The sequence below is a fragment of the Lucilia cuprina genome, chromosome X (assembly GCF_022045245.1).
Source record: "Lucilia cuprina isolate Lc7/37 chromosome X, ASM2204524v1, whole genome shotgun sequence".
NCBI lineage: Eukaryota > Metazoa > Arthropoda > Insecta > Diptera > Calliphoridae > Lucilia > Lucilia cuprina.
This window is the reverse complement of record NC_060949.1, coordinates 6,420,874-6,443,716: the sequence shown is the minus strand read 5'-3', so window position 1 is coordinate 6,443,716 and position 22,843 is coordinate 6,420,874. Positions and strand designations below refer to the sequence as shown.

Below are 22,843 nucleotides of genomic sequence, written 5' to 3'. Positions count from 1 at the left end.
CGAGCGCTGCCCAGCGGATTGCCAACAGACGAGTCGGCCAAGCTGTTGTACTTGAAGAGATGGCAGCGTATTTCCGCAGTCAAGAAGACGTTTTGGCGATCCTGGGTGAGGACAGAGGACGCGATGGTGCGAGGAAATGCCCGACGTCGCCGTCGACAAAATCGTCGTCGTACACGACGACAATCTTCCGCCAATGCAGTGGCTGACGGGCAAAATAATAGCCGTTATTCCAGGCCAAGACGGCAAGATCCGAGTAGCGGAAGTGAGAACGAGGAACGGAGTCATTAAGCGGCCAATTCACAAGCTATCGCTTCTTCGTTGAATTGAAGACCAAGGTCCTTCAATTATGCCATATGTTTCATCTTCATTTACCATTAGGTTGTGGTATCTAAGATTAACCTTTTTTCCCTTCAATGATGTAGCTCTTGCCAGGATCACTCGATACTTTTGTGATGTTACCTTTGGTACGGATATTACGTAAAGTAAAATAGTTCCATTGATATACATGGAAGGCTTGGCGTATTCCGCTACTTCAATTAAATTTTGGTATGGTGAGGATTCTTCTTCTGAAATTATTTTCTCAATTTCGAGCTGGTCAAGTAAATTGGTGTTCACGATACTCGTTTTTGCCATCTGTGATACTCTCACAATTTCAGAGATTTGTTCTTTTAATACATGGATTTTATTTGATAGAAAAATTTCCATATTTTCTGAATCCATTCTCTTGTTGATGGAATTAGTGTATGACACTATTTCATTAAGTTTCCCAATTGACGCTTGTGAAATATTGAAAATTTGTTCATTTATAATATATTGATTATTGTTGTTTGCCACTATCTTGTCCTGTCTCTGAAGAATATTATCCCAGTCAATTGCATCCGGTGAGCCCGCAATCCATTTCCAAGCGGATCCAATCCAATTTATGGATCGTGGTCTTCTTTCGTGGATATTCTCCAATTCACATAGCCTCAATTTCGTGATATTGAGGTGAAATTCCATAATGGTTCTCATTGGAGTTGGGTTCGTATTTCGTTTCATGGTTTCTTCCAAATTTTCCAAAACTTTTTCGTATTGCTCTAGATTGATTGTGTGAACTAGTTTAAAGTATCCATTTATTACCCAGCCGCTTCCATAATCCATGGTTACCAACGGCGAATCGTATTTAAATATATTGAATCCGGTAACACCGGAAATTAATAATATTCTATCTCAAAGAAAAAAATATATGTTTAAGAATACAATTTTATTTAAATAAAATATTAAAATTTTTAGGATTACATTTGCATACACTATATCAATTTTTTTCTTTTAAATTTCTTATTTATGATTTTTAATATATTTCCTTTTACATTCTATTCTATATATATTCTATTACTGTTTTTGATTCTGATTTATTACTTTCAATGTAAACAATTTTATTTCTTTTTAATATACTTTTTGATATTTAATAGGTTTTTGCGTATAGGATTAAAAATTTTATTTCTCTTTAAATTTTTTGTTATTTAATAAGTTTTTATGTATAAGATTTCATGATCCAAATACAAAATTTGTTGAATACCTTTTAATTTTTTAATAAATTATTTCAATTTAATAGATAACTTTAAATTATTTTTGTGTAGATAATTTTAAAAATTTTCAATTTTAGAATTCCTTTAGATTATTAAATATATATTTTTTTGTTTCATTACCGTTTTTCAAAATTTTACTTAAAAAAATTTAATATAAAAATTAATATTTTTTATATTATTGAATATATTTTTTCAATGCATTAATATTTTTTCAAAATTTTATCTAAAGCAAATTATTAAATTTTACAATATATTTTATATTTTTAAATTATTAAATGTATTTCTTTCTCTTTTCTTACTCATTAATTAGATTATTATTTTTCCTTTTATATGTGTTTTTAATTAATTATTAAAATATTATTTATTATTTTTTAAAAAAAAAGGTTAAATAATTTCAAAGGTTTTATTTTGGCACAAGTAGATGACATACATCAATAGCATTCCTGGTAAATTAGAAAATAATGCACTTTAGTATTTAGAATTCACTTTCTTGTTTTTTATTATTTTAAGAATATTTTTATTTTCTTTATAATTTTCTTTTTATTATATCATTATTTCATTTTCATTATTTCAATAATTATGTAATTTTTTCATTTTTTGTTATTTTCAATATTTATTAACAATTTTTAATATTTTTCAGTGACTCTTTAAGAATTAAATTTTCTTTTTCATACTAATTTGGTGAGTGCACATTTTTATTAATTTCTACAATTTTTATTGATTATAGTCATGGTTGGAGGATCGTGTTATCCGGTTTCGAACAGTATACTACCGTACTAAGGCACGATTTACCTCACCCGGTGAATTTTTCCACTTCTCATTTTATTAACAGCAGAGGAACAAATATTACTTCCCTCTTCACTTAGTTGTGCGGGTTCTTATGTTGACTGCAACTTGTAAAGATTTTTCCTGATTGTGACAAGTTGGAGATTTCACGTTTTGCCAGCGGACTCACTTATTTTTTATTTGGTGACATTAACATTTCAGGATCGCAGTACACTAGATTTTTTTTTAATCCATATTGGTCACTTTTTTCACATTATTGCACTTCACTCAATGTATTTCACGTTATTTTGTCACTTTATAATTTTCATAAAAAAAATTTTTAGAATTTTTTAACCGTGTTCTTAAGGGAACGGAGGTGGTACCTGATTGGCATTGTAAGACCATCCTTTTTGTGGTTGAGGAAGGGCCGTGTTGTACTTTTTAGTCGGCATCAGATCAACTGAATTCAACCTACTAAGGCACGACTGACTTCAAATTTTCCTTTTTTGATCTCCATATGGAATTACCAACAGAACAAATAATGCTACCAAAAATTTTTCTATCGAGGAGTTTAACCTCAATGACTCTTAGAAGACATTCACCAATTTTAATAGAAAAAAATGTTTCACCTGTGTTGTATTATTTAATTATATTAGTAATACTGGAGGGTCCCGTAGGAATCGCAGTATACCCTTTTATTTTTATTATTTTATGTCTGGATGGTCTCGTAGGAATCGCAGAACACACTACTTAATGATACAATCCAGATGATTTAGGACACCGCATTTTAAGCAGGTCCCTGCTCGGGCGCCAGTTAAAGTGTCCCTTGAAGGGAACACTAAAAAGTTAAAGTTGGGGCCAACCCTTGGCCCGTTTTCCTATGTTTCAAATAAGACAAATTTTATTAGATTACTAATTACATGGTTTATTATCCAAAATTGAATGAATCTTGGCAATGGTAAACGATACAATTTATACTTATAATATATCAAGTAATCAATAATATTTCATGCACACTTATCAGTAACCTAATATATAATTTATACTTAAAATATGTAGGTTTGCAAATATTGCAATATAAAATAGTTGAAATATGATCGACTTCATACTGTCAGCATGTTGCTGCAATAAGTGCGTTCTATTTGTTGTCAGCAGGTTGGAAGAATAAGTATGTTGAACTCTTTGTTGTGCATGGTCAGCAGGTTGGTAGAATAAGTATGTTGAACTTGTATGACGTCAAGATGTGGAGGGTGTTAACTTTTATCTTTTTATTTATTTATTTATTTATTTATTTATTTATTTATTTATTTATTTATTTATTTATAATTGATGCTCACCATGCTATGTAATTTCAAGTAATACGTAATTATACCCTACACCACTATAGTGGGGAGGGTATTATACGTTTGTGCTGATGTTTGTAACATACAAAAATATTGGTCCAATACCCACCTTAAAGTATACCGATCGATTCAGAATCATTTTTTGAGTCGATTAAGACATGTCCGTCCGTCCGGCTGGCTGTCCATGTAAACCTTGTGCGCAAGGTACAGGCCGCAATTTTCAAGATAATTTGATGAAATTTGGACCAAGCATGTTTTTTGGCACAAGGACGAAGCCTATTGAAAATGGTTGAAATCGGTCCATTATTTCACCTTGCCCCCATACAACCGTACCTCCCGATTTGAACTTTTTATGCTATAATTACGTCAAATATTCTGCTATCTCTCTAAAAATTGGCACAAATAAGTTTTATATAAGTATAAATGATACTGCAGATTTTCGTAAGGATCGGCCTATATTTGACCCTAGCCCCATACAAACCCCCCTTCAAAAAATGTCTTTAACGCCTAAAATTGACTTGTAACCATTTGTATCGCAATGAAACTCAACAAAACTAACTGTTATTTAGAAATATATCCTTTTCCCAAATTTACCGAGGATCGGCCCATATTTGACCTATATAAAGCCTCATTTAGAAATTTTAGTTTTTTATCAATAAATGGCTTAAATATTTTGGAATTATGGTAATATTCAACAGTTTCTTTACAAAAAATAAAAATTTTATAAAAAAGTAAAAATTGTAAAAATATACTCATTGTGTAGGGTATCATATGGTCGGCCATGCCCGACTATACTTTCCTACTTGTTTAATAATACGTATGTAGAAATATTTAAATTTTCTTAGTAACTAAAATCCTTAATAAAACGTTTGGGTAAAGTAATTCATTAAATATTTTTATTATTTATTAAATATTTTCAATTTATGTATTTGTACTGTTCTCACTGTAATAAAAAAAGGACTTAATAATGATGATATTGCATTTAGGCGATTTGTACTTTTTATCCTAGACAAGAACCCGATAATAGTAATGAAAAAATGTACCATCTATACAACTATGTATGTACTCTTTTACGTACATAAAAAACAAAAGAGAACCATACAAAAACAAAGTCAGCTGTTACATTTTATTTACAAAAGTACTATTTAATAAAGCTGATAGATTTTTAACTCTAAATACCAAAAACATCTAATTGAACCATAAACTAAGCAGCTTATAAAATTCCTTTACTCACGAGACTTCAGCCACTAAAGATTTTTCCCATAAATTGAACTCTCTTACATGAACCAAAAGAAGGAAATTTTAGTTAACTATCTGACGTGCCAGATACGAATGAAGTGGTGTGGATATGATTGCCTAGACTCTTCCTAATATTTGTATTTGGATACATTCACCATGAAAATTCTGATACAAGTATTAAATCTATATAGGTAAATAGTTGTTTATATCGAAAAATTAATATTTTAATTATGTTCACCGTTTGTAATGAATGGATTAATAGTAATCAGTTGTATAGTCAATTGAGGTACATATATGTAACTATTGTTTATTTAGAAAGAGCAAATACATTAGGGGGAGATACTTTTAAAGTCTGAGCAAAACTTTTGAAATTTTTAGAGAGTAAAGGCTTGTAGTTGTGGGTTATTATGCATTCAAATAGAAAATACACTTTTGATTGTAAGCGACCATTACAACTATTTTTGTATAAGCCTGAAGTTGTAAAATCATTGTGAATTTAAATAGAAGTAATGAATATCCGTCTTATTTCCGTCGGACATGCCGTGATCCATTTCCCTGAGATTTCTTTGCATAATTAGGACATTTGGGCTTATCGTGTCTTTTAATCCACATTCGTAGCAAAACACATGACTAATATTTAAACAGTCCATATAAGTGTGACCTAATTTATCACAATTATAACATTTAATACTTTGTTGAACTGCACAAACTTCCAAATCTGAAACATTATCTAATACTTCTTCTACTTGATCATGTTATCCAATTCTGAATAATGTCCTTTTGTTTTCCGAGAATCAGTTGTATGAAGCTCTTTTGTAAATTTTCTAACTTCTCTACGTAATTGTGCGGCACTCGATATATTTAAATGCAACAACTCATGTCTGATTTCGTACTTTAAATTTCGTATTAAAGTCTCACAAAGATCCCTATCTGAAATTAAAATTTTTAATTTATCTGTCATTTGCTGAAATTGCATCCAAATATTCATCAAAATTTTCATTTGTCCTTTGTTTACGTCTACGTATTTCGTCCATAATATCAAATTCACTATAGTCCACTTTGTACTGATTATATAATGCATCTGTCAATGAAATCCAGTCAATAGAATTGTTTTGTCTATGATATCGCCCAATATTAACCATATACATGATAATTGTTAGAGTTATTGTTGTTAGAATTATTAAAGTTATTGTCATTAGAACTACTAGGATGCGTATTATTATGAGCATTACTCATATTTTGCACTAAAAATCTCCATTCAGTAGATAAGAAACTTGCCATTTCACTCCGAAAAGAGTTTAAAGTTTCGTTGACTATATTTCTAATATAAGAATCATTATTCTCTTCAGTTCTAGAATCTGTCATGTTTGTGCTATTTATAGTTCTTGTTCTCTTTTCTGGAGGTTCTTGAAATCGTTGTACTTCTCGAACTCTGCAATTTCGCGTATTATAACAGTCCATATGATTAGTAAAACTACAGTTAGAAGGTTGATTAGAATGATCTAAGTTAGATAAATTCTCCTGAATCGTAGTTAAAACTATTTTCTTTATTTAATAATAAAATCTATATTTAATTTACTCCTTCGTTTAGATATTTTGGTTAAGTATAAGATTAGAAAAGAAAAAAATATATTGCACTCAAAAAAAATATATAAATAAAAATCTTTGAATCTTTGAAGTTGAGTATTTTCTGACATAATGAAAATTAATTTCAAATAAAATTAAAATATAATATAAAAGTTTTAAATTTATTACCCTGAGTACGAAATCGAAATTAAGCCAGTTCCAAAATCTCAACAATTAAATAAAATCAGAGATAATTTCGAAAACAAAAACGATCCAAAATTAATGTATGTAATCTGTGAGTAAGAAATAAACCTATAAATCAGATTGAAAACAATCTGCAACGAATTCATACAACTATGTAGAAAAAGCTTTAATCTATTTTCATCTACTTGGATAAAGAAATTGTTATACAAATTTCAAAATATATTCCAATAATAGATCAAAATAGAAAATAAAATAACAAAATAAAGTTATATAAATTGATAAGATGAAATTCAATTTACAGTGGTTGACAAAACAATGGAAACTTTTTCAAATATTTCAGAAATTGTTAAAATCCTAAACTTATTATTGATATATTTTTAATAATTATTATTAATTTTTATTAATATACATGTATTTGCCGAAATTAACAAAAAAACAACAACATAATTAATTAAATTCAGAAAAACCACCAAATAACTATTATTTATTTGTATGCTTCTGACAAAACATTGGAATACTCTTACTAAAAAAATATACAAAGCAACTGTGTAAAAAGCATTGATGTTTACTGTTATATCAAGGAATTCTTCATTTTGATAATTTTGTAATTTTTATACTCACCATCGAAGTATTTGTCAAAGACGCAGAAAAGTATTTATATTCTGGGTCCTCATTAAATTCGCAGCCTTGTCTGTCCGTCCGTCTGTCTGTTTGTCTGTTGAAAGCACGATAGAGTCCGAATGGAAAGAGCTAGAGGCTTGAAATTTCACATACATATTTCTTCAAGGTAAGGTTTGTTTGGTATTGAGAATGGGCAATATCAGTCCACGTTTTCGTATAGCCCCCATACAAGTGGTGCCTCGAATACCCCCCATATAACTTCCCCTTAAAAAATGACTTTAACGCTCATTACTAGCTTAAAAATACTAGTATATAGATGAAATGCGACATAAGTAAGTTTCATTCGAGTCAAAATCTATTTAAAACATTTTATGAAGATCGGTAAATAATTGACCCTACCCCTCATATAAGGTCTCCTCCAGAAAATGACTGCAACGCTCATTACTGGCTTAAAAATACGTGTGTAGCGATAAAATTCGATACAAATTAAATTAAATACGAACCAAATTCTGTGTACCAAATTTTATGAGGATCGACACATAATTGACCCTACCCCACTATATAAAATTCACAACCGAAAATTACTTTAACGCTTATAACTGGCCTAAAAATACGAGTATAAATGAAATTCGACGTAAATAAGTTTCATTCGAGTCAAACGAGGTTTGATGGTGGGTATATAAGTTTCGGCATAGATGAATATAACACTCTTACTTGTTATAATTGAATTCGACCAATACCTTGCCCTAAACAATAGTTCTATACCATCATTTTGAGAGAAATCTATTAAATTGGGTATATAAGGATATATACAAATAAAATTCTAAAAAAAATATATTTTTTTTAAGTTTTGAGTTTTGAGTCCGTTTGTGAAAATTTAGAAAAAGTTTCCATTGTTTTGTCACCCACTGTATCTCCATTCATATTATTTTTAGAAAACATTATAAAAAGGAAATTATTGTATCTGCTGGGCCCCACGTTGGGCGCCATTAAATTTATGTATCGATCCTTAATATTATTGGTTTATCTTTAAACAGTAAGTGCTACCTATTTAACCGAATTTGCTCATGGAAATGTTAAATTTTTAAAGACAAACTCGGACCGACACAAATAAATTTAAATTTAGGTAGCAAAAGTACATACAATTTAATTGATAAAAATAATATTCAATAAAACTGAGTGCAATACTTTATAGAATTATGATGGACTTATCATTTTTTCTCTAAACCCGCCCTACCATGCTATAACTCATATTCATTAATAGCCCAAATAACTACACTTACTTAATCAATTAATCTAAACTTTTCGTAAAATAACAACAAAATTTAACCTTTCATATTGAACTAACACAAAAATTAGAATTGTTAGAATTCATAATATAAATTTCTATATAATAATATTAAGTAAACGAGTATTATTGATGATGTATTTTTATAGTGAAAAATAATAATTTTAAATATGTATAATATTTCTTAGAGTGTATATATTAGATGATTTTATAAAACAATTCTTAATTTCTTAATACATAATTTATTTGAATGACTCACCAATACAAATTCCTCGTTGATTTCAGGCCTGATGTCTTGAGATTGAGTTTTACCAATTTTTTTAAATATATAAAATTATTCACTTATACACTTACAAAAATGATTTAGTACATACTCTTCAAACATTTAGAAGACAAAACTATTGCGCATCACCCGAGACACCACGTCAGAAACACTTCTGGACAATTGTCAGACGAGAACGCACATTTTACAAAAAAAATACATTGATTTCGAATTTTCGTCTTCTAGAAATATATTTTTAAGTTACTTCTGGATAATAGTTAGAAGAGTGCATCCATTTTGCTTAATCAAAAAACCATGACTGTTGAATTTTTTTCATCTGGAAGTATAAGTTTTAGTGACTTCTGAATGATAGTTGGGTAAGAACACACATTTTACAATAACGAAATACATTGTTTCCTAATTTGTATCTTCTTGATTTGTATGTTTATGTCACTTCTGGAAGACAGTTAAAGAGTTTTCACATTAATGTTTTATTTTTAATTATTTTAATTATTTATTGTAAAACTTAAATGAGTTATTGAATTTAATATTCATAGAAAAATAGTATAATTATATATTGTGTATATTAAGCAATAAGAAATAATATGACAGTGTTTTGATAAAAGTCAACTGTTAAAAAACATTTAAGAAGGTTTTGTTAATTGGTGAAGTTTATAAAATATATACCAAGAAGTAATTATCTTCAAGGATTATACAAAATGGAATTAAAAAGTGAGTTCTCATATTTTACATTAAAATACTATATTAGGAATAAGTTGACAACTCTAAACGGCTTCCATTTCCATTATTTTTAAACGAAGTTTAATATGTTTAATTAAAAATATTTTTTTCGGCTTTTATTTGATGAAAGTTGCATTTTTAACATATTTAGATCTATTTGAGTGTAATCTTAACTTTCAATATTTTTAAACTATTTGCGCGTTTAGGTTCTGTTTCTAGATTACGTATGATCACTTTGATCTAAAATTTTATTTGTATTTCTTTATAGTAACAAAAAAAATACATAAAATTTTTACTTAACGTGTTTAAACGTTAGCTGGAATCATTATATTCAAACTAATACTACTGTATTATACATAAATTATTTTTTGACTTGGGTCAGGTCACTTGACACGAAATTGTCCATAAGTTATTTAATATTAAAATCAAATATTTTAAAAACCACCCGTTTTAAATACAATTTTATTAATTTTCATATAGATTTGGATTTAATTAATCTAATTATATGTAGGTACTTTTTTAGCTATTAACACCAGGTATTTCAATGACCTTTATATGACACTAATATTCTTAAGTTTTTGAAAGTGTATAACTCCTTAATTAGAAGAGAGCAAACAAAAAATAGTATTGCAGTATTAGTGTTAAAAGCAATATCTCGTTTAGGGTTGTTAAGATGTTTCTATCGTTAGTGAGTGTAAATGATTTTAAAAATAATCCATGACATGTAATTTCAGATCCTTTTAGACCGTTTAATTCCAAGTTATTTAAAAAATGTTCATGAAAGGTAACGTTTTATTGATTCAAAACAATAAATGAATTAATTAATTAATTTTTAATTATTTTATTTTTTTGTTTAGCAGTAACCCCTTATTAAAATACTTCTAACAGAATTAAAATATAACAAGTATAAATGTATAGTCGGGCGTAGCCGACCATATGATACCCTACACCAGTCAGTATGTATGTTAAAAATGGGGATTATTTAAAAAAATAAAGCATTTGGTTTGTTTTTTTAACTTTATTTCGGAATATTTTTACTTATTTTTTGGCAAAAAAAAAGATTTTTTTTTAAAGGGCTCAAAGGGGAGTAGGGCAAAATATGGCCCTATCCTTAAAAATGTTGGTAGGGGGAGTTAAGACTTCTTCAATATTATTTATGTAGAATTTAAAAGTGTTATTAGTGTTTGTAAGTGAATTTTGACCTTTAAGTCATTTTCTGAAGGGGAGTTTGTATGGGGGATAGGGTCAAATGAAGCCCGATCATTACAAAAATCTGTAATGTCATTTAAAGTTCTATAAAACTAAGTTTTGTCGACTTTTGTTAACATAATAGATCATTTAAATTAATTATAAGCCAAAAGGCCCTATTTGGGGGGTACGGTTGTATGGGGGCTAGTCGAAATAATGGACCGATTTTAACCAATAGGCTTCGTCCTTGGGCCAAAAGAAGCGTGTGTGCCAAATTTCATCCAATTATCTTGAAAATTGCGACCTGTACCTTGCGCACAAGGTTTACATGGACAGCCAGCCAGACGGACGGACATAGCTTAATCGACTCAGAAAATGATTCCAAGCCGATTGGTATACTTTAAGGTGGGTATTGGACGAATATTTTTGTATGTTACAAACATCAGCACAAACCCAATATACCCTCCCCACTAAAGTGGTGTAGGGTATAAAAAGGGATCTGGTAAGTTAAGTATATATGTCGTGTCTTATTTCAACACGCGCTTCCATTAAAAATGTCGATTATTTGCAGAAAATGTAAAATATAGATCTGACCGTTTAAACTTTGGTGGGAAATGTATTGATCATAAGATAATTTTATTGCTTCCTAAAGTATAACAATAATAATTATAACATTATTTTTGTTTATTTCGTTGAAGGATTAATGCGTTCCAAAATATAACTCTTACAATTTGATGGATTGATCATAAAATTTATGAAGAACTACAAAAATATTTTAGAGTCCTACATTTTACAATTTTTGAAAGTATACAAGCCAACAGTTGGAATATCAATACAGTTTTTCTGAAAATTATCTTATAAGGTAATAATACTAAAGTTTTGATACATATGTATGTACATTAGACATCATATTACATAACAGCAAATATTTTAAGGGGGTTAACTCATGCACCATTTGTTGTGAGTCGGTTTAATGTATGTACATATATTACTTTTTTAGATTAGTTGTTAAATCAATTATTTTTCTACTATTATAATTTCAACTATTTAAATAAAAACTATAAAATTTCATTTTATTTAGATTTATTTTTATAGATTTTATCTTGGTGAGTATACAAATATAAGAAGAGAAAACTCATCATCAGGAAGACGAGAATACTTATCTTCTAGAAGAAGAGAATACTCATTTGCTAGAAGAAGAGAATATTCTTCTTCTAGAAGAATATTCTTTTCTCGGCATCAGTTCTTCCCGACTGGTGACAAGAATTCTTTTACTTTCGCAAAATCGCTGGCGAGCTTTTAGCACGTTTGGAAGTTTCACACGGGTAACTTCCGCAATAGAAAATGTTTGTAGGGAACACTTAGAAGACAAAACTATTGCGCATCACCCCACCCCCGGGGGCATGTTACCTTGGCGAGACCGCCGCCTTGGTGTTATTGCAATCCCGGGGTATATAAAGGTGGCCAATACCCCGGTCTGACCGGGACTGAAAATTTGGTTACAATCTACTGTTTGGCTTAGTCCTTGCACAGATTGCCAGAGGTCAGACCAGAGCACCGCACAATCTGGTACTACGGGCGGCCAGTTGCCCGTAGGACTATGTCCTGGCTGGTCAGTTGGTTGAGGTTCCTTCGGGATCCACGTAGTGGCTGTGGTTTAAACCCAAATTCGCGGGAAGAGTAAGTGGCGGTTAAAAGACTGATGCATGATAATAGTCAATATTTCGGGATAAGTTCGGTGCTGCTGCCGAAAATCAACAGATACCCCACAGAGGAGTGACTGTGGGACTAAGCGTTGGAAATGAATGTGTCGTATGTTTTTCTCTATGAATGTGTCGAATAAATGAGATGTGTGCTGGGTTGAATGATGATGGATGAAAGGTATCATATACAAGTGATACCGATTAATTTTCCTTCCTTGTCCAGATATGTACAAAGTTTACTCTGTTCATTGACTTGACTTGCCACAGCGTGTCACTGTGAGTAAGAACGATGTCTACGGCTTATTGATGGATCGTGCTTCGGTCCACCGGTTACGTCTCTAGGTGCTGTTGCCGAATCAACAGAGCCATAGTAGTGTGGTTGTCTTTCAACGTGACTACCTTGGCAAGAGATTAGATAGCTCGAGTACTCCAGCAAAGTACTTGCGCATGGACCGGTCATAGACAATGTGCTAAAATTGCCACCTGAGTCTTCATTGAAGACAAAGGGGCGATGGTAGACCGTTCTCAAGTCTACCCTGTGGATGAAAAAGACCACCGTGAGATAAGGCCGACACGGCAGGTGCTCACCTCAAAACTCTCGACAGTCTGCGCATCACCCCAGACGCCACTTCAGAAACACTTCTGGACAACTGTCAGACGAGTACGCACATTTTACAAAAACAAAATACATTGATTTCGAATTTTCGTCTTCTAGAAATATACTTTTAAGTTAGAAGATTAAATCCATTTTACTTAAACAAAAAACCATGACTGTTGAATTCTTTTCGTCTGGAAGTATACGCTTTAGAGTCTTCTGAATGATAGTTGGGTGAGAACACACATTTTACAATAACAAAATATATTGTATCCTAATTTGTATCTTCTTTATTTGTATGTTTATGTCACTTCTGGAAGACAGTTTGAAGAGTTTTTATATTAATGTTGTATTTTATTCATCTGGAAGTGTGGATTGTAGTCACTTCTGGACGATTGTCAGACGAGAGCACACATTTTACAAAATCAAAATACATTGATTTCTAGTTTTCCCATTCTGGAAGTATACTTTTAGGTTACTTCCGGATGATAGTAAGAAGAGTACAATAATGCAGAAATTTGGCTAAGTTCGGTGATGTTTTGTGTTTTGTCCAGTCATGTTCAATTTTAATTATTCATTGTAAAACTTAAATGAGTTATTGAATTTAATATTCATAGAAAAATGGTGTTATTAATATATTGTGAATATTTAGCAATAAGAAGTAAACTGTTAAAAACATTTAAGAAGGTTTTGTTAATTGGTGAAGTTCATTAAATATATACAAGAAGTTTGAGTGCTATATTCGGCTGTGCCGAATCTTAAATACCCTCCACCAGCTACTTTTATGTTATTACTTTTCTAATTGATCAAATATTTGTAGAAATAAGTTTTCTCATGTCTTTAATTGAAAAAAATACAAAAAGTTAAATCTATTACAATTCCAAGATTTATTGAACATTATAAATTTAGTAATTTGCATGTATGTATGTGTGTGAAAGATGTAGAAATTTTCAAAATACAAATACATATATTATTTTACTTCTACACAAAATTTAGTTCAACACGAATTGATAATGCTTTTTAAATACGGTTAAAGCGCTTTTAGGGACTGGACCTAATATAGGAGAAATAGAAGTATACAAAACTAATTTGGCAATAAGTAATGTGCGTTTAAGAGATTTTCAATAAGTAATATGCGTTTGAGATTTTCGTAAAAGGACTTTGTATGGGAGCTATGTCCAATTATGTATATAAAGACAAAATTTACGAATTCTGTATCTATATCATTACTTGGTAATAAATATTGTGATTCTAAGTGATTTTATGGACCTAGTATGAGGGCTATGACCAAATATGTACCGGTCGTAAAACAATTTTATTATGAATTTATGTATACAAGAGCAATATTTTTGATAAATGTATGAATATCAATATTTGGTTATGAGTTATGTACGTTTTTTCTGATTTTCGGATGGGAATTTTGTATGTGTGTTTTTCCAAGAGGGACCTTGTGTGGGAGCTATGATCAATTATGGACCGATCAGAAAAACATTTCATAATATTATTTCTCTGTATATGAGCAACACTTGTGCCAAACTTTATATGGATATTTTAATTTAGTAATGAGTAATGCGCGTTTTAGTTATTTTCGGGAGAAGACCTTGTATGGGAGCTATGACCAGTTATAGACCGATGGAAAAAAATTTCTTAGTAATATTTTTTGTATATGATCAATACCTGTACCAAATTTTAAATTAATATCTTAATTAAGTAATGAGTTGTACGTGTTTAAGTGTTTTTCGGAAGGGGAACTAATATGGGAGCTATGACGAATTATGGACCGATCAGAAAAAGATTTCGTGGTAGTATTCATTTATGTGAGAACAATGCTTGCAACAATTTTATATGGATATATCTTAATTTATTAATCAATTATGTGCGTTTAGGTGATTTTCGGGAGGGGACCTTATATGGGAACTATGACCAAATATGGACCGATCCAAAAAATCTTTCATTGTAATATTTCTGTATATAAAACAATAATAGTACCAAATTTTATATGGATACCTTAATTAAGTAATGAGTTATGTGCGTTTTAGTTATTTTCGGGAGGGGACCTTGTATGGGAGCTATGACCAATTATGGACCGATCCAAAAAAGCTTTCATTGTAATATTTCTGTATATAAGATAAATATTAGTAACAAACTTTATATCGATATCTTAATTTAGTAATGAGTTATGCGGGTTTAACTGATTTTCGGGAGGGGACCTTGTATGGGAGCTATGACCAATTATGGACCGATCCAAAAAAGCTTTCATTGTATTATTTCTGTATATAAGAGCAATACTTGTACCAAATTTTATATCGATATCTTAATTTAGTAATGAGTTATACGTGTTTAAGTGATTTTCGGGAGGGGACCTTGTATAGGAGCTATGACCAAATATGAATCGATCCAAAAAATCTTTCATTGTAATATTTTTATGTATAAGAGCAATACTTGTACCAAATTTTGTAACGATATCTTAATTTAGTAATGAGTTATGCGGGTTTAACTTATTTTCGGGAGGGGACCTTGTATGGGAGCTATGACCAATTATGGACCGATCCAAAAAAGCTTTCATTTTAATATTTCTGTATATAAGAGCAATACTTGTACCAAATTTTATATCGATATATTGATTTACTAATGAGTTATGCGGGTTTAACTGATTTTCGGGAGGGGACCTTGTATGGGAGCTATGACCAATTATGGACCGATCCAAAAAAGCTTTCATTGTAATATTTCTGTATATAAGAGCAATACTTGTACCAAATTTTATATCGATATCTTAATTTGGTAATGAGTTATGCGCGATTAAGTGATTTTCGGGAGGGGACCTTGTATGGGAGCTATGACCAAATATGGACCGATCCAAGAAATCTTTCATTGTAATATTTCTGTATATAAAAGCAATACTAGTACCAAATTTTATATCGATATCTTGATTTACTAATGAGTTATGCGTGTTTAACTGATTTTCGGGAGGGGACCTTGTATGGGAGCTATGACCAATTATGAACCGAATCAAAAAAGCTTTCATTGTAATATTTCTGTATATAAGGGCAATTCTTGTACTAAATTTTATATCGATATCTTAATTTAGTAATGAGTTATGCGCGTTTAAGTGATTTTCGGGAGGGGCCCTTGTATGGGAGCTATGACCAATTATGGACCCATTCAAAAAATTTTTCCTTTGTATAAATTCTATTGTCACAAAACTACAATTTCTAAAATTTTGTGAAGATGTCGACATTACGACGGATGTTATTAACAAAAATCCAAATTTTCGGGAATTTGTACTTTTGTATGGGAGGTATATGAAATTGTGGGCCGATTCTAGCGATTTTACGCAGAGATTAAGCTCTTGTACGGAAACGAATGTATGCCGATTTTTATGGAATTATCTTGCATAGTTTTTGAGAAAATTGCATCAGAATGTGTAAAAAATGCCTATTTTTTCGAGGTTGTTTCAAATTTTTATTCATAACTTTTCCCGATGTGACCGATTTTGCCCATTTTCAATACCAAACAACTTAGGAAAACTAAGAACATTTTGGGTGAATTTGGTTAACTTCTATGGCTTCGTTTTATCGTGAGCGTGTTTTACACAGACAGACGGACAGACGGACATAGCTAGATCGACTCAGAATTTGATAAGGACCCAGAATATATATACTTTGTTGGGTCTTAGATGAATATTTCTTGGTGTTACACACGGAATGACAAAGTTATATATACCCTCTATCACCACTTATGGTGGTGGAGGGTATAAAAACACACGAAAATTCTGCTGAGTGACAACAACCACCCACAAACTCGTTTTGATCGTTCAAATGTGTGGAGAGAAAACTTAACAATTTATTTGTAAGAAAAAAACTACGTAGCAACCAGAGCAACGAACAACTTGAGTGTAAAGCTACGTTCAGACCTGTAAAATATTTGGTACAAATATTTGTTATAAAACATTTATAAAGTAGTTTCAATACATTGTGCAATTCTATCTATCTCTTTTCCACTTGTACAAGGTATTGAAATGTAATTTCAATACATTGTGCAAGTCTATCTATCCCTTTTCCACTTGCACAAGCTATTTAAATGTAATTTGTATTTTTTGTGGTAAAATTTTGATGAAAAACAATATTCAATGAAATTTTAGAATATATAGAAGTTATTATTCAACGATATAGCTTTTTAGTAAATACAAAACGTCAAAATAGAAATACTCATTTTAAGCACATTATGAAATAAAAATGTATTTAATTTTTTGTTTTTAGGCAAAAATTTCTATGAAATCGTAAAAATATTATTAAATAGTTTCTTTAACGTTTAACAAAAATGTTTCATGTTTGGTGTTCACATTGCGTTCACACTAAGAAAATATTTTTAGGTTGACAAATAAAAATGTTTCACGAAAAACAGCTGATATTTTGTTTGCTCTTCAAAAATATTTTGTGTTCACATTACATAATATTTGATAAAAAACGTCAAATATTTGATAGGCGTGAACGTACCTTAAAGACTAGAACACTAACCACTAACCTACCGGAGGCCACAAGGATTATATAAATAGAATTAAAAAGTAAAACATTTTCTATTGCGGAAGTTACCCGTGTGAAACTTCCAAACGTGCTAAAAGCTCGCCAGCGATGTTGAATTCTTGTTACCAGTCGGGAAGAACTGATGCCGAGCTGGGGAACGTCTAAGAGTAACGTGGAAGATACTTCTGGAAGATCCGCAGAAGAAACTTCTAGATGACTCTTCAAAATAAGGTATTGTCAAAGACACTTCTAGATGTGACTATGAAGTCACTTCTTGAAGTGACTACTTAGTATCATCTAGAAGTGTTCCTATCTTATCTTCTAGAAGATGAGTTTTCTTTTCTTCTAGAAGAATATTATCTTCTTCTAGGAGATGAGTATTCTCATCTTCTAGAAGAAGACAATATTCTTCTTCTATTTGTATACTCACCAAGCTAAAATCTATAAAAATAAATCTAAATAAAATTAAATTTTATAGTTTTTATTGAAATAATTGGATATAAAATAGTAGAAAAAATAATTGATTTAACAACTAATCTAAAAAAAATAATATATATACATACATACATTAGACCGACTCACAAAAAATGGTGCATTAGTTAACCCCCTTAAAATATTTGCTGTTATGTAATATGATGTCTAATGTACATACATATGTATCAAAACTTTAGTATTATTTCCTTTTAATAAGATAATTTTCAGAAAAACTGTATTGATATTCCAACTGTTGGCTTGTATACTTTCAAAAATTGTAAAATGTTAGACTCTAAAATATTTTTGTAGTTCTTCATAAATTTTATGATCAATCCATCAAATTGTAAGTGTTATATTTTGGAACGCATTAATCCTTCAACGAAATAAACAAAAATAATGTTATAATTATTATTGTTATACTTTAGGAAGCAATAAAATTCTCTTTTGATCAATACATTTCCCACCAAAGTTTAAACGGTCAGATCTATATTTTACATTTTCTGCAAATAATCGGCATTTTTAATGGAACCGCGTGTTGAAATAGGACATATATAACTTACAAGATCCCTTTTTTATATTTTAATTATGTTAGAAGTATTTTAAAAGGGGGTTAATGCTTTTAAAAAAAATAAAATAATTTAAAATTAATTAATTTATTTATTGTTTTAAATCAATAATACGTTGCCTTTCATGAACATTTTTTAAAATTTCGAAGTCATGGATTATTTTTAAAATTATTTACAGTCACTAACGATAGCAACGTGCTTTTGACACTAATACTGCAATACTATTTTTACTCATTTAAGTTTTACAATGAATAATTAAAATTGATTATGACTGGACAAAACACAAAACATCATTGAAATTAGCCAAATTTCTGCATTATTTTTATTCTTTTTTTTTGCGTTCAAGCTAAAAAATGGAGTATTTATATTTTTTTGTTTTTGTACTCTTCTAACTATCATCCGAAAGTAACCTAAAAGAATACTTCCAGAATGGCAAAACTAGAAATATTTTGTTTTTGTAAAATGCGTGCTCTCGTCTGACAATCGTCCAGAAGTGACTACAATCCACACTTCCAAATGAATAAATTTTTTTCACAAAAATATTTGGAGTGTATGTTGCAAGTTGTGTGATTGTTTTAAAAAATTGTGTTTGAATTTGTATAACAAAGCGACATCAACCTACTTTGTTTAATGCTGGCAAGCAACTATAACAGCCGCTAGGAAAGCATTTTGCAGAAGTTCGTGTGCGTCATCATATCATAACAGAGCATACAATTTTTGAAAAAAAAAAGATATTTTACAAAAATTGTTGCCTTGTGCAGACCTTTAGCTCTAAAAATTTGTAAATTAAAATATACAAACCTGTATCACAACAAGAAAACAAAATAAGTGTGTTGTAAAATTAACTATTTTCGTTTTATTTAGTAAAAATATCTGCGTTTTAACCGCAACAAAGTTTTAAATGTAATAATAATTTAAAATAAACCTGATTTGTTTAATACAGTAATTACATAAGTCTAAAATAAATAATAAATTTTAAATAAAATACATTAAATACCACAACACATATATGCAGCATGGCTTCAAACTATTTGTAATGTTAACATTGGATTATGGACGGATTTAAAATTAATACTCTTTTGTAAAGCGATCATAACATTAAGCCACATTTTATCAATGTCTGCTTAGAGCTTTTCGTGACTGTAAACTGTATATAAGTATGAATGTACTTAGGAATAAAGTTTCCTTTTCAATTTTTTGCCCTCAATACTCACCTAAATATTTCGATACCAAAATTAAATAAAAAGTTTTTATAATAAAATATTTTTAACAGAAATATGTTCGTATCAATTTGCTTAAGTCTCAAAACATTAAATATGCCTATAAATGTTTATGAAGTATAATGTTTCCTTATTTGGTAGCAATAGAATAATATGGTTATGGTTTACAGTTAAGGATCCATATTTTTTACATTATATTTAATTTTATGTTCAGTATAAAATATGCATTTATAAAGCAATCGCGAATAAAATTTACATTTTAAAGAAAAAAGAAAGATTGATATTATTGCTTTAATCGGATGTGGACATACTTAGTTTGATATCTGTTGTGTCGTACAATATTCCATAAATTATGTTAATATGTTTCAATATATAACTGTTGCTGAAGAACTTATTAAAAATACTGAACCCATTAATGTTCTCATTACGTAAGTATTTAAAAAAAAAAATAAGGAATAAATAAAATAAGAGAATTTATTTTAAAAATATTGAATGAACTATACATTAATATTAGTGCAAGTTCTTCTTTATCCGTTAATTCATATAATTTTTTCTGCTTATGCACTATTTGAAATTTGTAAATTTTTGTTTATTCGAACGATTTATCATCAAAATTTTTTCTATTAGCCGTTTGATTATAACGAAACACTTCATGCCATTTACTTCTACAACAACTTTATAGAAACATCTTCAAAAAGCTTTTATGTAACGTATCGACTGGAACAAGTTGAAAAAATCTCAAAAGCAAAAAAAGGTGCTTCCTCGGAAGCATATTGGTAAGGTAGAGGGCAGTTGTACCGCATGAAATTGTTACGAAAGACTACATGATTTTTGAACGGGATTCCTCTCCTCTGCTAAGGAAAATCAAAGATTGCATATTTCACACTATTGAAATTGTACTGAATTCAGTCAATTAATGCCATTTCTCAACACCGAACATTGATTAAAATTTAGAAAGATCCCAGGAAAAACTTCGCTTAGCAAGGCTACCATGACCAACTTTTTATTTTTTTACTTTTAAGTTAAAGTTTGATAAAAATCATAACACACAAGCGGTCAGTATGTTAATAATGTGGATTATTTTTTAAAGAATAATGCATTTAATTTGTTTTTATGATTTTTTTAAATATAAAAATCGACAAAATAGCCTTTTTCAGTCTAAAATATAAAAGATTTTCCAATTTTTGAAATTTTAAATCTATTTTTGGTTTTGTAATAAATATTACTTTAAAATAAAAACGGATCGATTTTAAATTGGACTGAAAAACTTTTTTTGTTGATTTCTTTATTTTCAGAAAAAAAATCATCTCATTAATAATTTTTATCCGTTTGAAACACGGTAATTTAAAATTACCTATCTTAATAAATTGTCGTATTAAAAATTCAACAAATTTAGGTTTCTAAACCTTTTGTTTTTTATTGCCGTTTAACAAAATTAAATTGGATTAAAGAAATTTAAAAATTTTTAAGTTCTTGTGTTCCTTTTCGTAATTTTGTCACACCATGTAATTTTGTTTGGAATTATTAATGTACCTAACACGAGAAGAAAATATTTTTTTTCGGATGGTCCTCAGTTTTCAATCCATGCGTATGAATGTACTAAATACAAAACAAATAAAAACAAATAAGAAATTATAAGACGAGGACGATCATATAATACCACACACCTTTTAATAAAGCAATTAAGTTGAATTATACCTTACCTCAGGTATACATATTTAAGCCGTTTATCGTTGAATAAAATTGGACATTTAAGTGAAATTTTGATGAGGGCTAGGGTCGTATGAAGGCCTATTATAATAGAATTCGTAAGGGTCATCAAGTCTAGAATAGAAATTGGTTTTGCAGCTTTATTAATATTAAACCTTATTATGAACCTTAAAGTCCTATTTGGGGGTTTCGTCCCTGGGACAATAGATGTACCAAATTTCATTAAATTATCTTCAAAATTGCGACCTGTAGTTTAGGTACAAGGTTTAAATGGACGAACGGACATAGCTAAATCGACTTGATTATTCTAAGCCGATTAGTATACATTAAGGTGGGTATAGAACCAATACAAACATCAGCGCAATATTTTTTGTGTGGTCCTCAATTCCTTACCAGCGATTGAAAATCAGTATAATCTGTAAAAAATAAAATATTTTCTAAATTTGCGATTATAGAAAGTTTGTCGCTTTTATTGCTTGAAAGTATGTTTTAAATGTGGAATCAAAAACCATATGTTTCTTGAAAACTGACAATAAAGTAACACTTAATAATGCAAACTATGAAGTGTTTTTGTTTCAAATATACTATTGACCGCTCGTGGGAAAATATATAAAATGTCATCAGCTGTTTGTCCGGGACAAGCTCAAAATTACAAAATTCTTGAAACCCATTTCGAAAAGATTGCAAAATTTTTTTAGCATATTGGACTGAAGTCAATATTTTTAATCGAGGGCCTTTTCAAAATTTTTTTTATTTTTCTTGTATTTGTTACATGAAAACGCATCGTTTGAGAGGTACTCCACGGGACATCTTCATATATTTTAACATAGAATTTAATATGATATTTTTTGTAATAAAAACTCGAAAAAACATTCATCTTCATATATTTTAACATAGAATTTAATATGATATTTTTTGTAATAAAAACTCGAAAAAACATTCATATGGTCCTTAAACTATCAGAAAATATATATTTAGAAGTATATGATTTTCTGATCCTTGTCGTCTTGACAAGGAATTTGGATTTTGGAATTTTTACATTTCTCTTGATGTTGTATATTAATATAACATTTTTAATTCGAAATAGATAATTAATATTAATTATTTACAATTTTCAGTGTCATGTCGCACTTATATAAGCTTGCGAGACGTACTGCTTTCAAACGTACGCGTACTTTTTTCTAATTGGACTTTTAACTACATAAGGCCAAAAGAAGTACGCAAAGCAGTTGTACTTCTTTTTGTACTTTTCATTTTTATTTGTTTA

At 29.7% G+C, this 22,843-nt stretch overlaps 1 protein-coding gene across 1 annotated transcript; it reads right to left on the bottom strand.

The window, feature by feature from the left end:
- Positions 1-297: 297 nt before the first annotated feature.
- LOC124420092 lies at positions 298-1,297 on the bottom strand. Its single transcript, XM_046951930.1, has one exon. It carries the CDS (start codon positions 1,138-1,140, stop codon positions 298-300), a length of 843 nt encoding a protein of 280 aa, XP_046807886.1. The 5' UTR covers positions 1,141-1,297.
- Positions 1,298-22,843: the final 21,546 nt, after the last annotated feature.

Excerpts from the sequence above, each read along its gene's own strand:
- LOC124420092 (XM_046951930.1), bottom strand. The coding sequence starts at position 1,140 with ATGGATTATGGAAGCGGCTGGGTAATAAATGGATACTTTAAACTAGTT.